This window comes from Glycine max, chromosome 15 (genome assembly GCF_000004515.6).
Source record: "Glycine max cultivar Williams 82 chromosome 15, Glycine_max_v4.0, whole genome shotgun sequence".
Taxonomy (NCBI): Eukaryota; Viridiplantae; Streptophyta; class Magnoliopsida; order Fabales; family Fabaceae; genus Glycine; species Glycine max.
This window is the reverse complement of record NC_038251.2, coordinates 3,083,314-3,100,077: the sequence shown is the minus strand read 5'-3', so window position 1 is coordinate 3,100,077 and position 16,764 is coordinate 3,083,314. Positions and strand designations below refer to the sequence as shown.

The 16,764-nt window shown below is 32.0% G+C and overlaps 2 protein-coding genes across 2 annotated transcripts; one reads left to right on the top strand and one right to left on the bottom strand.

The window, feature by feature from the left end:
- The first annotated feature begins 5,347 nt into the window (after positions 1–5,347).
- Positions 5,348–6,984, top strand: LOC100775899 (dof zinc finger protein DOF3.6). The gene is made up of 2 exons (XM_003547321.5): positions 5,348–5,639; positions 5,817–6,984. The coding sequence occupies exons 1-2, from the start codon at positions 5,586–5,588 to the stop codon at positions 6,675–6,677; spliced, it is 915 nt and encodes a 304-aa protein (XP_003547369.1). The 5' UTR covers positions 5,348–5,585; the 3' UTR covers positions 6,678–6,984.
- Positions 6,985–12,157: 5,173 nt separating this feature from the next.
- LOC102662381 (protein FAR1-RELATED SEQUENCE 5-like) lies at positions 12,158–12,814 on the bottom strand. The gene has a single exon (XM_006598232.1). It carries the CDS (start codon positions 12,812–12,814, stop codon positions 12,158–12,160), a length of 657 nt encoding a protein of 218 aa, XP_006598295.1.
- Between the last annotated feature and the right edge of the window lie 3,950 nt (positions 12,815–16,764).

The following is a 16,764-nucleotide window of genomic DNA, read 5'->3' as shown; positions in this document are numbered from 1 at the left end:
ACAACCATCCCTCCCTCTCTGATCCATCCTGTTGTTGCCACCACAAAATCTTTCGTCCCAGCTAGAAAGACTATGTCGCCATCACTGTAGAGAACCACTCGCTCCCAGCATTCTCAGTATCGAAATTGGACAACCTGTGTTGGATTCGTTTTCAAATTCGATGACACTCAAGTCACAAACAGAACAAAGCGGAGACACCGATTTGAAGCAAAGACGCGAATCTGGTTTTTGACTTTTTTTTGCAAATATGATTGAAGCGACAAAGGTTCTTTTCGCCTCTTCGTCAAATGCTCGTCTTTTCCCTCATCCTCTTTAAGGACAACCTCAAGCAAGAGCCAAACCCTTAGGCAAAAATTCATTTTCAAAAAACTCCAATGTCCAGTAACATCTCACACGTGAAAAGAATCGATGTCGATCCAGATGTTGCTGTGAGATTCAATCTTTTTCGTTAACAAGGAATACGAGATGCAGAGTAAGAAATAGAAGGAAATGCACCCGACCATCACCGACAATGGAGAAGACGAAAGGAAGACTAGAAGAGGACAAAGGTGAGTTCTATTTTTTTAAATTTATCGTGGTATAAACATTTCTATCATAATCCCCACTTATTTGAACGTTGATAATATCTAACATATCAAATTACACAATATTTTTATTTGGCACCTACCAAGGTCACTTCTACCTTCTCACATTAGTCTTCGTCGTGTTTGTGGGGAAAACCCATCTTTCTTTTCACTCGACCCCAACTCAAACTAGGTAGGCCCCACTATCATCTTCTTTTCTGATCTGTGTTTCTCATGCACGTGCATGGCTGGCTTTTGTAGTTTGTTTGTGTACCACTATCTCTCTAGCTTTAAGGAGTGAGAGAGAAAGAGAGGACAAGTGAATGCAGCCGGGTTAAGGCTGCAATTTTAAGCCTTTTCCAACTAAATGAAAGTGCTAAGCTTTTCACATGAAAATGAGCAAAAAAGCAGTAACCTGTCAAAAAGATAGGGAATTAGATTCCAACGCCACCAACATCCAATTTTGTACCTTTAACCGTTAAAAAAAAGTTGGAATAACAGACGTTTTAAATAAAATCATTACGCACTCAGTTATTTTGTAAGAGGTAGCGTAAAAGAAATTAAAAACAATGCAACAATAGATCATGGGCTTGATATCCTCCTACAAAAATTTCAATTCACATGCAAAAAACAATGAATGAATAAAATCCTTTTAGAGTCGAACCAATCTAATGTGACATAACCAGTAAATAATCTTATTTTTTAAATATATGATTATAAATTTCATCTTTAAATAATATATATGAAAAAAAATTTATTATAAGAAATTAATCTCTTAAATATACTTTAATATTTTAAAAAATTAATCTTTAGCCTTAAAAAAAATATCTTAGAGTAGAAACACTGATAGCAATGAGAGTATACATTCGGTAGACAAATGTAATGTAACGGGTTGTGGGGGACGTGGCAGTAACGATTCCCGACCAAGAGCATCTGATGAGAAAATGATTGATTCGGAGCACACATATATATTAAATTACACTGCTAATGCCAATCTTTGTGCCCACCACCCCATTTCCGTGCACAAGCACAACGGCCGGGGCAGGGGAACCTACCTTTGGCCATTGTGGCACCCTACCACACTACTATTCACACGCTACACCCGCGCCCAACACTTATTTTCAACTCCCTCCGTTTTCTGTTCCAGTTTATAGACGATTTAATAAATAATTATTTTAAATTAGTCATTGTTTTATAAATTAATGACTGAATATTACTTTTAATTTATTAGGCTTTAGTATTTTTTTTATTTTAATACATTAAATTTTAAAAAAAAATTATTTTGATTCTTTATATTTTTAAAAGTCTTCTTTTGATAATTTCTTTCATTTTTTATTAAAAATATTAGTGTTTTGTCAATGTTTTAAATTTTGATGGAACATTAAATATAAATAAAATAATTAATTAAAAATAATATCAACCAAAATAATTAATTATTTTAAAATTTAAAATATTGTCAGAACACTAACATTCTTAATATAAAACAAATAAAATTTTTGAAAATATAAAAGATTAAAATAAATTTTTCAAAATTTAATGTATTAAATTCAAACTTCTGAAAATATAAAAAATAAAAATAAAACTTAATGTACCAAGGTGAATAATACTAAATATTTGAAGAGGATAATGTATTTTTTAGGGTATTTTAATTGTTGTCAATGAATTTGTTCTGTTTGGATGTTTAATAAGAGAATTTGAAGAATTCTCCAAAAATTTTTATCCTTTGTTAAAATCAAGAATTTGAAATTTCCCAAAATATGTGGGATTTCAAAAATTCTCCATTCTTCATCTTCATTTGACGAAACACATATTCATCCTCCTTAACCTCATCTTTCACACTTTATCCCTTCACTTTTTTAGTGATGACTTAATAGCTGACTTGTGGAGTCATTCAAGCTAGAGTTCCACTATTGTGCCTCCACTCTACAAACGTTCCATTCACCACATAGCCATCAACATCGCGAAGAACCTTTGTTGCATCATCACCATCGTCAATGCCACCAATTTCCACAAGGTCCCTGACCATGTCAACACCTCCTTGATGACTAAAAGTGACTATGAAAGAATCTCTTTCCTTACCATTAGATAACCTGAAATTTATTGAAGTTTCCAGGATTCGATTTTCGTGGTGAGATTTGTGTTACAATAATGGGATTGATGGTTGAAATGTGTGCTAGAGAGACAAAGCATGCAAGGAGAAAGAAGAAAATTATGAGAAACGTTTGTTCTAAAAATCAATTATTTGCAAAAATTTATAATCTAAAATTTTATTTTATAAGATAAATACTTATTTTTGTCTTCAAATTTGTTAGGCACTAACATTTAGCTAGTAAGCATTTCTCATTGAGAAGATCCCTTGTGATTGAGTAAATTGCTTATGATTTATGTTTGTACAACAATCTTCTCTAAATTACTCCTCAGTAGGTCATTCAAATGTCATTGACACTCTATCAATCTATCTTGTAGGAATGAGGTTTTTTTTTTTTTTCAATAAATGTTAATGTGTTAATTTTATTAGAAATATAAGTGAAAAATATTAAAACTCATGATTTGTTCCTCCTCTCTTCTTCCTTCATTCTTAAATCCCTGTTTCCAATCATCTGACTAATTCTTATCAAATAGGTAAATAAAAAAAAGATTTTACACTTTTTTTCCCAGAAGCTGGAGATAAAAGGAGATGAAATATATAAAGCAGTTTTTAGTCTCTATGCTGATAAACTGTAATAAAATAGACAAAAAGTTATGTACATGTGCGCATTCACAAAATATACCATCCCCCTCTACCCTAAATCTATCACTGCTTTTTCCTATTTGATGACGACGATAAAACTTTATGCAAAGTTATTTTTGCAACTTAGCTACTTATATACGTACTACAGTATAGTACTCCAATACTGCCAGCTAATTATTATATGAAAAGGCTTTTTTGAATCTTAACAGGTCGACAATCAGCATTTCTTATCACTGAAGAAACAAAATTGATCCTATATATGATGTTTTTGGCATTTCATTACCCATATATTACCAAGTCCCCTACTCTCCTGATCAGTCGTCTGAGTGTGGCTATGAACCACCTTACAAAAATAAAATTTTGGCGATCAATAGAGAAAGCAAATAAATATATACACTCAATATTTTTATGCTCACACTGTTTAAATTTCTTTTACTTTTAAGTAGTAGACAAAATCTTCTTGTTGGCTTCAAACTTCAGTGCATTCAACACTTCAAATTGGTGACGTCCAATTAATAAATATGTCTGTTTTTTGTAAAGGAATATATGAGATTTGTTTACTTTGTCTTTTATTACTAGTAGTTTATAGCTTATTCCGTGATGCCACTGGGTTGGTGCTGTGCCCAAAAAGTATCTAACCACAACTTTAAGCCACTACTTTACTGGGGCTAAGTATGAAAAAAGTAAAGCAATTACAGACTAGCTAGTGCTAATTACTTTTTTATGCATAAAAACAAACATATTATATATATATATATATATATATATATATATATATATATATGAGTTTTGCTTTGCTATTTTTTTCTTCTGCATCTGCATTTTCCTTCCGAATTACTACTTAGCTAGTTTTCTTTAATTATTGTTCCTTGGAACGCATTCTTGTAAATCATATTTTTTTATCAAATGATCAAATCCGTCTAGTAGTGTGTGAAAGTGATTTGATTTACTTAAACGCGATAAATGCTTTGATATTGCCGGTAACACCTTTGTTCGTATTCTTGCATATTTTACTCTTAAACATAATCCCAAAAATAATTCGAACAGACGATGAATAACGTCATATATAACAATGCAAGATGTTGTTTACATATTATTTTATGTTACATTACTTTTTAACTTTTTAAAATTAAAATAAAAATTAAATTCGAATTTTATTTTTTTAAAACCAGAAAGTATGAAGAATTATAGGGAAAAATATTGTTTTACTAATTTATTTTTCAATAATTGACGATGAACCCTTTTGTAATGGTAAATTACTTGTAGTTATAATTTGAATGTCACAGATACAAATCTTAAAAATAATCTCTTTTTGGTGGGAATAAGAAGAGACCATCATCATTTGTGGTACGTGTTTATGCATCGCAGATTTGTCAACCTACCTCTTTAATGAGCCAAGGAATCATTTAACCTCCTTTCAATTTTATTCCTATATAGTAGTAACATTCCCAAGACTTAGGTAATTTGTATGATCCACCAAAGTCAAAATTAAACTACTACTACTACAACGACATGCATGCATTGGAGCTGTTATATGGTAGAACTTCAGTTTTACGCGTAATTAATATTCTTGCATTCTGTAATATTTTTATGTAATTTTTTTTCTCGTGCAAAGCTTAACAACTGTAATTACTATAACGGACTAGCGTCTTATTTAATTTTGTCATTCTAATTGAAAAATAATACACAATAAAACAAAGAGTTCTTTCTTTCTTTTAACGATAAAATAAAGAATTTATATGTATAAAATTTTACATGGAGAAAGATTGACATATATAGGACCTGCTTAGATAAGTTTCTATAGAAATAGTTGTTTAAATTCTTTGATTTAGAAGGCGAACTTAATTTGTTTTTTTTGGGTGGGATTTTGAAGGTAAACTTAGCACTACTATTGAATAAAATGACAATTAGTTTTGCTAAATATAAAATATACGGCGTAGTCTTTCCATGCATGGGAGCCACTATGCCGTTTCTACGAACAAATATCCAGACCAACAACGCGTCAAAAAGAAGCTTACAGGTTAAGATACTTCGTCTACTTGAAACCCTAAAAATATAATAAAACAAAAAGAGATGGGAATGAGAGAACAATAAGCGCAAAGCAAACAAAGCAGTAAAGCCTCTTCTTGCTTTCCTCAACTCCATCCTCCTCCTTTTTTCCTTTACTTTCTTCTGGTATTCCCCTTAGTGCGATTCTACCTCCACCTTCTCCCTAAAGACCCATCAAACTTTACAAAAAAAAAAAAAAAAGAAGAAAAAAACAAAAACAAACACAAAAGGATTGAAGCACCATGGTTTTCTCTTCTATTCCAGTCTATTCAGATCCTCCCAATTGGCAGCAGCAAGTAAGGATTCAATTCCCTCATTATCCCAGCCACAGTTTTTAAAACCCTAAAATAAATTCAGCAAATCACAAAAGAAAACTAATTATATATTCCTATTCCTTGTATGCAATCTTCCTGAATATACCAGATTTGTTTTCATTACAACTCATCCATTTCTTTCTTTGTTTTGTTCTGCAGCAACAAAATCAACACCAAGCAAATGGAATTAACAGTCCTCAGCTGCTTTCGCCGCTACCTCAGCCGCCACAGGCTCCTCACGTGGGGGTTGAAGCCGGCCAAACCCGGTCCGGTCCGATGGCGGATCGGGCCAAGATTCCGGCCCAGGAAGGAGTTCTGAAGTGTCCTCGGTGTGAATCCACCAACACAAAGTTTTGCTACTTCAACAATTACAGCCTCTCTCAGCCACGGCACTTCTGCAAGACATGTAGGCGTTATTGGACAAGAGGTGGTGCTCTCAGGAACGTTCCTGTTGGTGGAGGATGCCGAAGGAACAAGAAGCACAAACGGAGTCGCTCAAAATCTCCGGTTTCTACTGACAAACCATCACTTCCTAATTCCACAAGTGCAATCCCTGAGCTTATTGGTCGTTTCCCACAACCCTTCATAGCCTCTCTTCAGAGTATGAACCGCTATGGTGTAGGGAATACAGGTGTTAACTTGCGTGAGATTCAAGCACAGAACGGTTCTCAAATGGGGTTTCAAATTGGAGGTCATGGCAATGGTACTTCAAGTGTTGCTACTGCAGGAGGAGGAGTGGAGCAGTGGCGGTTCCAGCAGTTTCCTTTCTTGAATGGTTTTGAGTCAACTTTAGCTGTTTCTAATTCCTACCCTTTTCAAAGTGAAAGTGTTGAAGGTTTGGTTGGAGATATTGCCGCAAGTTCTAGGGCTACTCAGCTCCCAGCACGGGTTAAAATGGAATATAACGGTGGCTTGAATTTGTCAAGATCTCCTTTGAGTGTCTCAGAAAATAGTAACCATTACTATTCATGGACGGATTTATCAGGGCTTGTATCTTCTTCAGCGAGTCATCTCTTGTAACTTTGACCACTCATATGGGTCATAATTCATATGGTAGCCACAAAAATTTAAGGGTATTGGTGCTGTTACTTTTTTTTTTTATCAATAATTGAATGAGTTTCCATTTTATGAATCTCTCTCTCTCCCCCTCTCTCGGCATGTTTAAACTCATATAATTATTGATCCAAAAAATATTTGTACCAATAAACTCTTAGATTTATATATCCGGGTTAGGATGGCAGCTCTCCAATGTTCCACTGTCTTCACGCGTCAGTGTTGTTAACAGAAATCCAATCAGGCTGGTAGAATTTAGTCTTCTTCAATTGTATATTTTTCTTGTCATTGGTTTTGTTTATGTTTTTTGCACCGAGTTAAGTTTCTTTTGTGTTCTATTGGGCTTTCTTTGTACAACGGTGCGTGCATGTATTGTGTTTTGTTTGTTTACTATGCAATATCATTTGGGATATCATTTGCGCAATTTTTTTCCCTTGAGTTTATTGCTCTCTTACCACTAATTTTCCAGTTTTCGCCCACGTATGGCGATAAGATAGTAGCACGATAAAGCAAAGGTATCAAGACAGAAGAAAAGTGATACTGTTCTACAGTATATTAAAGAACGTGCCTCACCACATTAGCATTTATCGAGGCAGTGTTTCTAGGGATAACTTTGTTAGAAATTTCAAGCTTGAGAACTTTTCTCCTATCGTGCAGCCTCGATCGACACAAGTTTACATTATCATAATTTGAATTTGAGAGGCAATCTTAATGCAAAGTCATAAATATGGTTTTGCATATAGATATTCCACAAGGGCTGATTGTGTCATGCATCTTGGAGCGGATATATAGATAAAGCAAACAATATATACTAAATATTATGGTAAGTCACTCATTGTTTCTTCTCTTATTTGTTTGTTTGTTTTCTTTTTCTCTTCCGTGCACGGTGCATCTTGCGGGTACTGCAGCTAGTATTTGCTAGCAGTTGCTAGTGTTGCACGCACTCAATATTTATTCAGAGAAAATTTTCTCAGAAACTTGATTTCGTCGACAGTCATTTAATGTCCATAGCTCTTTCCTTGTCCTCAAAATTCTGCCAAAATCAGAATTCCAAGGAAGCTCCAATAATTGTACTTTCAGCAGATTTGTATTGGGAAGTTTCTTTCTCGTGTTTCAAATTTTCAGTTAATTCACTTACACAACCTCCAAGTCAAAAATGTGTGAATGGGAGAGGAAAAGTAAAAGAGATCGATCTATATAGAGAGAGAACGTAAAGAAAATATACATTCGACGTCAGTCAACAGCTAAGACTTTACGATGTTGTAATTATCAAATTAGATTCATGAGCTGGGACGTACACATTTGTTGTTTTTTGAGGTTGAAAGTGTAAGTAAGATATGGAATCAATCTTAGAAGACGCCAAAATCCCACTCAAAACCATGCAATTCGACCAAACTGAAGTTGGTGAGTATTCTAGAACTTGTTCAGCAGAATGATACAATTTACAAATATACAAACACCGATAATATCATTTTTGGCCATATTACATTATATGCGCATTTGAAAACAGAGAAGGAATTGATAAGATTGGTCAAAATAAATGTGAACTTTTTTCTACGTATTATGATGGTAATTTCTCATCTGTCCACATTGGAGTTTTCCGTGCGCTTCAAAGTTAACCGAACAAATATGTTGAAGACCAATAGTTACTAACTTTATTATTATAATACTACCATTGAGAATAAAAGAAATCATCTTTTAAAAAAGAAAAAGCAGACGCGATAACTTTTGTAAGGACTAATGCTGGCTTTCAACAACGAATAAAGCAACACAACCAGCAGAGGCCAATTCAGACAAAAGCTCTCTCCGTGTCTCTGTGTCGTCAGCAAAGTATTGGGACCTAGGGACTAGAAAAATGGTTACCCTAATTCCAAAAAGAAAATGTATCATAAACATTTAATATATTATCTAACACTTAAAAAAAATTGATATAATATAAAAAGAAAAGAAATATTAATAAAATATTTAAAATAAAAGATAATTTATGTATCATTATTTATTCTAAAAATGTGGTGTGAGTTAGTCTAAAATAAGGATGTCTTCAAATAATAATTTTATAAGTTTTAGTTTTATATTTTATTTATGAGATATAAGATGTCACACGAGTAATTAATAACTTAGGTTTTGGAGGTATGAATTCTGTCTTTGTGAATTGAGAGAAACATATGAGCTTGAAAGGCAACAAACGACTAACCTATTTTATATTGAGATTCAACTTTTTATTAGAAAAATGAGTATGATAAAGATGGAACTTTAAATTAAACCACACGGTCATAAATAGTTTTATAGTAGTATATTATTGTATCATCTCTGTTGCAAGAAAGTTAGCGAGAGTTGAAGGAAAAGACGTAAAGAGCAGTGTGGGTTAAATTTGCAGGGTTGCTGATACGGTACGAATGAATCAAGGGGGCTCAAAAATTCATGCATGTTTCGTGGATTGGAGTGAAATTCCACGTCTTTGAACGGTGTTTTCAGGACAACCCCCCCCAAAAAAAAAAAAACAAGAACAGTGCTTTTACCATATATTAAATAACTGGCGAAATTTGCATCATTGATGTTTGGAACCAAGTGTGATCTATATGGATTGCAAGACACAAAGGACTCCTAGATTTGTTTTCTTTCCTTTCCGTTGCTTCATTTACCCCCCATCATATATCTCTTCTAATTCTTTTTCTCCTTCGTCTTCTTTCGCTTCTAACCTTTTCCTTTTCACAGTTGCGTGGGACCTCGCCTATATCTTCATGGCATGGCATGACAGATACCGATACCATTTACCAACTTAACTTAGAGTCGTCAATAATGTGCATTGGTGAAAAATATTTGTTGTAAAAGCAATGCTATTTGTTCAAATCGACAAAGTAAGATAGAACTAAAAGGGAAGCAATGGGAAAAAAGTTATTACTAGTTACTATTCTACATGGCACGCACGTCATGTTCTTTAATAGGAAAAGTTGCCTTCACACATTATAAACCAAACACTACACAGTAACATTGTTATATAAAGATGGAAAGAAAAAAAAGAGAGAAAGGGAGGCAGAAAAAAGAAGCAAAGGTTACCATGTTTACGGTTGCGAGGTCCGTCTAAGCGTTGTACAATTTTCTGTACCATTATGACGACTGCTATATTATTTGAGTTTCTATGGTGCCCATAGTAATTTGGGATATTCATACTCTTGTATTTTTTACCAATAAGAATTAAGTTGCATTATTATATTTTTTATTTTAAAATTTAATGATAATTTTTTAATATATTGCAATTTAGTCTTGTATAATCAAAAAATATTTTAAAAAAAGAAATTGAACTTTTTAATTTCACAAAATCAAACATTCCGGTTCAAACTAAAAACTTTTGCAAACATACTCACATTCATTGCGGTTCAAATATATTTCAATCCTTGTATAATCAAAATATTTTTTAAAAAGAAATTGAACTTTTTAATTTCACAAAATCAAACATTCCGATTCAAACTAAAAAAATCTTTACACACATACTCACATTCCAATTCAATCTAGCTTCCTCCTTCAGTCCTTCTTCACTACCATGCACCGCCAATGGCAGCACTCCCTAACAAAGATTCTGTCGCAACAAATCCCTCAGTGTCGATGAAGCGTCCAAGTGAGGCACCTCGCCTTGATTGATTCCGTTTGCTAATGATTCCGCAGTATTGTTGTTGACTTGAAGGGTACTTGATTTGCTTTATAATTTATAATTTTTGTATCTTTAATTTAAAATTTGGGGGTTTACCATTTCATGCCATGGTGGGGATGTGATAAAGAAGGCGAAGGGGGCACTGCATAACCAAGAGAAGATGACCAGTGACAGACTCGAAGTTACCAACTGGTTTTAATAAATCTTATTGGTTTGACCACCATTTTTCACGACTTCTTGAAGCAATCCAAAATAAGATGTGTAGTTGTTACCAACTGACTGTCCATGATAATCCTGAAACAGAAAGTTTTTTAAAGTTTAACATACAAATCAAATGACACACAAGAATCATAGAAAAAGTTATTAAAGTTATAATCTCGTAATTAAGAAAATTAACAACCTGAGGTACTTGTGATAAAATGAGAACTTGGGTATTGTGAGGAAAAACAGGAACTCCACCATAGTTAGGTAAGCTAAATGGCCCTTGGTTAGAATTGACATATGTTGGGATTTGCATTGGGGGTACTTTAGGTTGTACCATAGGCTGCGTTGGGGATATCATAGGCTGCGTAGGAGGAAACATAGTTTGCACTTGGGACATAAGTGACCTCCACCAGAACAAACAACTAGTTTGATTGTGTAATAAAAGACAAATATAAATAATCAAATAAAAAAAAATTACACATTGTCAAGTCATATACATAACCATTTCTAAACACTGATTTACATAAGCATTATCTGAGTTTTGTGTTATCTTTTTTGCTATCTTTTGCTTCTGATTAACTTTCTCCTTGTCACTGACTTTCTTTTTACCTTTCTATATCAATGAGAGAGAAAAATTACTTAAAACCAAAGTCAAAAATAATGAAATTAAAATAAAAACAAACTTAATTTACTTTGTCACTATGGCTTGTAGGGTTAGTAGACAATCCAGTGTCCTAACCCTTGTTTAGATCAGATGTCAGCCTTTCTTTATCCCACAAAATCAAATAGAAATAAAAATATTACACATTGCCAAGCCATGTACGTACATAACAATTTCTAAACATTGATTATGGCCACAAACTTGTACTTACGTACATGAACATGATCTGAGTTTTGTGTCATCTTTTTTGCTTTCTTGTGCTTCCGGTTAAATTTCTCTGTCACTAACTTTCTCTTTACCTTTACCTTTCTATAGAAATGAGGGGAAAAACCAATCACTTAAAAAAGACAAAAATAATGAAATTGAAATAAAAACAAACTTAATTTACTTTGTCATTATGGCTTGTAGGATTAGTATGCAATCTAGTGTCCTAACCCTTGTTTACATCAGATGTCATCATTTATTTATCCAACAAAATCAAAGAAATTCATCTCATTTCCTACACAATTGAAAAAGATAACCATTTAAATTAAAATTGTAATTGTTATCATCTAGAAAAAAACTTATGCTATCAATTGTTGTGCTAGATCCAAATGACTCTGCTTCATGAGATAATTGTTCATCATTCATACTCTTATCATTTGTACCATCACATTGTGGACACATCCTAGCATTGTGTTTTGTGCTATTACAATTTGAACAATGTCTTGACCTCTTCTTGCAACTATCACGCTTCTTTGGAGCACCTTTAGTCTTGATCATTGTGGGATCACAGAAGCACTTTGATGATGAGTTTTGTGTGAAAGCATGTTCACCTAACTTCTCATACTTAATGGTAAGCTTCAGTATGTCTTCCATGACCTCATTGTAGTCTACCTTTTTTTTTGCAGCTACCTTGCAAAGCCTAGTACACGCACCGCAGTATGCCCAAAATCAAGCAAGTTTCATTGCATCAGAATCAACTCCCTTCGATGATACAGATGATACAAAAGCACTCTTAGTTTCTTTAGTCCACCGCTTCAAAATTAAACTACTTGGAATATGGTCAACGTGCTCCACTTTCATGACACATAAAATATGCGAACACGGAATATCAAGCAATTCAAAACGTCTACATCCACAAGAAAATATTGACTTTGAAGTATCACACCCAACTTTCATTTCCGTACTAGGATCACAATGCTTGGTTAACTTGAAGATCAATCGGTCCCCATTCACCACTTGTTTAGTAACAAATAACGCACAAGCCTCTGCACTCTGCTCTTTAACTTCGTTAAAAATCTTTGTTGTGTAAATTTTCCCAGCATCCATGTCAGGAAGAGATGTGGTCAAAAAAGGTTTTGAATATAGGGAATTAAAATGTGCTTTCAATTCATTGTTTCTGTATCCTCTTAAAGCCAACTCAAACTTATGAATAAATTCAAAAATGCTAGATTTGTTATCAATATATGTCTTCATGGTGGAATTGACAGCTTCACATTGCGATATAGTACGTATACGAGCAAAGAACCTGTCTCGAAAATATGCAGCGACCCATGATGATCTGTTCTCATACGTCTTAGAAACCCATTTGTTCCCCCACAAGTCCATGCTTCTCAACGATCTTAACCCAAAAATCTTCAAATGCCTCCGGGGTGAAAATCGAGTATATGGCTTCCTCGAAATCAGTTAAAAATGGAATACTCTTAAACATGTTCACATGCATTTTTGTGCAGGTGCCAACCACATAGTCGATGGCTTGTATCCGAAAAAATATACCTTATAGCCTCCCTCGTGGCCCCATTCCCATCTGTCACAACTACTTTTAGATGTTTATTTCCCATTGCTTCTAAAAATGATTTTAAGACCCACTTATATGTCTCAGCTGTTTCATCTGACACCAAAACACAACCAAATATGTTGATTTGTGAATGGTGATTGCACCCAAAAAAAATTACCAAAGGATAATTTTTATTTGTTCTTCTTATACGTTGAGTCAAATGTAAGAACATCGTTGAAACATAGAAAAACAGATCTGTTGTGCTCATCTGCCCAAAAAAAATGCTTCAATTTACCATTAGTAGTAGTCGTAAATTTCCCCTATAGCATGGGATCAGTGTCTGACATCTCATCAAGATAACTTAACGAAGCAACAATATCCCCATCTTTAATCTGAGCATGGATAAGGCTATCAAAATAGTTGTATAAATCTTCCCTTGTAAAACCAAGAGCATCATATCTACCCTTTTGACCCACGATGTACCCCATTATATGACAAGTTTTGACTCCATACCTACACAGGCTATCAGCCTGAGCTTTATCCACATCCATCAATCCACGATAAGCCGGGAACAAGTGTACATGGTTCATGGTTAGTGAAGAAGGAGAGGAAGCCAGACTGAACAAGAATGTGAGTTTGTTGAGGTCTTGGTTTGAACCGCATTGTGGTATGTTTGCAAATGTTTTTTTAGTTTGAACTGGAATGTTTGGTTTTGTGAAATTAAAAAGTTCAATTTATTTTTTAAAAATATTTTGATTATACATGACTAAATTGCAATATATAAAAAATTTATCATTAAATTTTAAAATAACAAATATAATAATACACTTAATTTTTATTGGTCGAAAAAACAATAATATCAATACCCCAAATTAGCATGGGCACCGTAGAAATTCTCATATTATTTTGTCTATCTATTTTTATGAATTTAACTGTGGTTAGGGTGTAACAAGCCTTTTATGGAATATTCTTGAATCTCAAGAACTAATTTACTTTGAATGAAACAGGATAACCTAGCATGGAATAAAATAAATGTAATTTTTATAATACATAGCATTTGGAATACTTGTATTTTAATGAGTGTTATTGAGATGCCAGCATCATACCTGCAGTAGTTGAATATATATATATATATATATATATATATGTTTCGATAAAACTATTTTCAAATTAATTAATATCGAGTAAATTCACGCTTCCAAATTTGTGAAGGCAATACTAAAGAGATGATGTAATTTGCACGTGGGGATCAAAATTGCGTACATTTTTAAGAGATTAATTTAATTTCTGGGTATTAAAATAACTGTAAAGTCTACGTGTACGTACAGTAGCATAGAGCTAGTTAGGTGGATTACTGAGATCGAAAACCCGTGTTCCACGTTGAATCACTAAGCGTTTGATAACAATGAGATTGGGAAGCATCTAGGTCTAGTATGTTCTGTATGAACATCGATGGATCCTGTTCTCTTTTTGGTATAGTGGAAATCATCGCTCCTGAAATTTCAATTAACACTGGCCTATGACGTTCCGTGGGGTAAAAATAATGTGTTTGCATGTGTTAAAATTAATGCAGCGTACGTTCATGTGAACAAATAAGTATATATATACTAAATCAGTTAATTAGGTCGACAATGACAACCATTATTAAGAGCTGATTTGATGGAAGACAAAAATTTATTATGTAAGAGACGGAGTCACTCACGGTCTTTTCTTCCTGAAGATTTCTTTTATATCCAATATTTTTTTAAAATTATTTCTGTTAATAAATATATGAATTTACAATTCTTATGATGATTGTGAATCCATATCATCTAATTTTTAAAAAAATAATTAAAAAATCTTTTTTTTTTAATAAGTTTAATTATAATTTTTTAAAATTATTACATTAAATAAATTTCTGTTTTTGATTTTATTACAATCAATTATGATTTAATAATATATTTTTTATATATATAAATTTTAAATAAAAATTATAGATTTAATAAAAATTTATAAATGTAAAATTTTAATTATTAAATTAAAATTAATTATCATAAAAATTATTATATAAATTTATATGTGTATTAAATATATATTAAAAAATATAGTATTATATATAATAATATTAATTATTTTATTATTAATAAAATTGATTAAAAAATCATATTAATAATATAAAAGTCACACATTTAAAGGATTGTAAATGTGTGAAGTTGAGTATGAGTGTTAGGAAAGGGTGTTTTTGAAATACCTGTAGGGAAAAAATCCCGCAACTGACCCATGCAATCTGAATTGAGTCACGTCACGCTGTCCAGTTTTTTCTTTTTCTTAGGACTCTACCAAGATATATAAAACAAAATACGGAATGGAGTTGCTATTCTCACATCCACATTTGCTATTTAAACTCCCCACGTGCTTTAAATATTATTACAAAAATATCCTTCTTTATATCGTGCAAATGTTGTTAGTCTGAATACAAGGAATGTAAAAAATACACAACAAAATATGTTTTAGTTGTGTACTTTACGCAACAAAGGAAGACATATTTTCTTATGTAATTTTTTGCACCCTCTCTTTCTCAACAAAAATATGATTTTTGTTCAAATTATTTTAATCACGACACGCATTATCTTTTTTATTAGTAATAGAATTAATTAATTTTATATAATTACCTTCTGAATTTACATTTTAATGATGACATAGGTTACCCTTTTTAATTGTAATTGAATTAATTATAATAAAATTAGTATTAGAATTAATTTGATTATTCTCAATAAAAGTAATTCATATGATAATTAATTCAATTACTTTTATAAATGGTAACTTCTATATAGTTAAATGAATTTTAATTAGAAAAGATAATTTATATGATACTAACTACTATTAAAAAGATAAATTGCATCTTAATTAATTTAATTTCAATTTAAAAAATAATTTATATCACCACTAACTTGATCACTTAAAAAAATTAACTTATAACTTATATCCATAATAAATTAAAATATATCATAAAAATTTAACACAACGAAAATGAATTTCTATTAAGCAAAATATCCAATGGAGTCAACTTTTCGTTATGTATTTGATCAAAGTAAACGAGTTTCCATTATGTATTTTCTCAACCGAATTGTGTTCTCATGAAAATAGTATTTTTGGAATAACAAAATTTTGAAAACATGTGGGAGGTGTGATAGAAAAAGTGAAGGTGAATAGGAACTCCCAGTAAATAAAGTAAATCCATCTTGATTCCTAGACCCAATCTGCAAGTCTGCAACCAGTATAGAGATAAAAGTATAATTTTTATTACCAAAAATTTATCAGCATTAATTAATAAACTTTTAAATATAAGTACCATTATAAATGTTCCTTAATCAGATACCATCCCCTTTCCCTAAATTTTTTCAATCATGAAAAAAATAGTAAGAATAATATTAAAAAGTTAAAAAATAATTTTAATAAATCATGCTTATAGAAAAAACTAACGCAAACAAATACTAACAAAGTAGAGAAATGGCATTACCAGTTAAAAAAATGGATCTTATATGAATTAGTTTTAATAATTTATTTATATTATTTTCTATATACTTCTTAATTTTAATTTTAAGATTGGTTTGATTTAACAACTAGCTCGATAAATTTCTTTCTCGACTATCCCAAACCACTTTCTTTTTATCTTTATTCGTATGCTTAATTTTTTCACTGCTTATATCTTTCAATCTATCCCTTTTTATTTTTATTTATAAATTAAATTTTAATATATATTTTTAAAATATCAATAATTAGAAATAATTTTATATCACGA

Coding starts and splice junctions, on each gene's coding strand:
- LOC100775899 (XM_003547321.5), top strand. CDS start 5,586: ATGGTTTTCTCTTCTATTCCAGTCTATTCAGATCCTCCCAATTGGCAG. Junction 5,640..5,816: donor CTCCCAATTGGCAGCAGCAA/GTAAGGATTCAA, acceptor TTTGTTCTGCAG/CAACAAAATCAACACCAAGC.
- LOC102662381 (XM_006598232.1), bottom strand. CDS start 12,814: ATGGACTTGTGGGGGAACAAATGGGTTTCTAAGACGTATGAGAACAGA.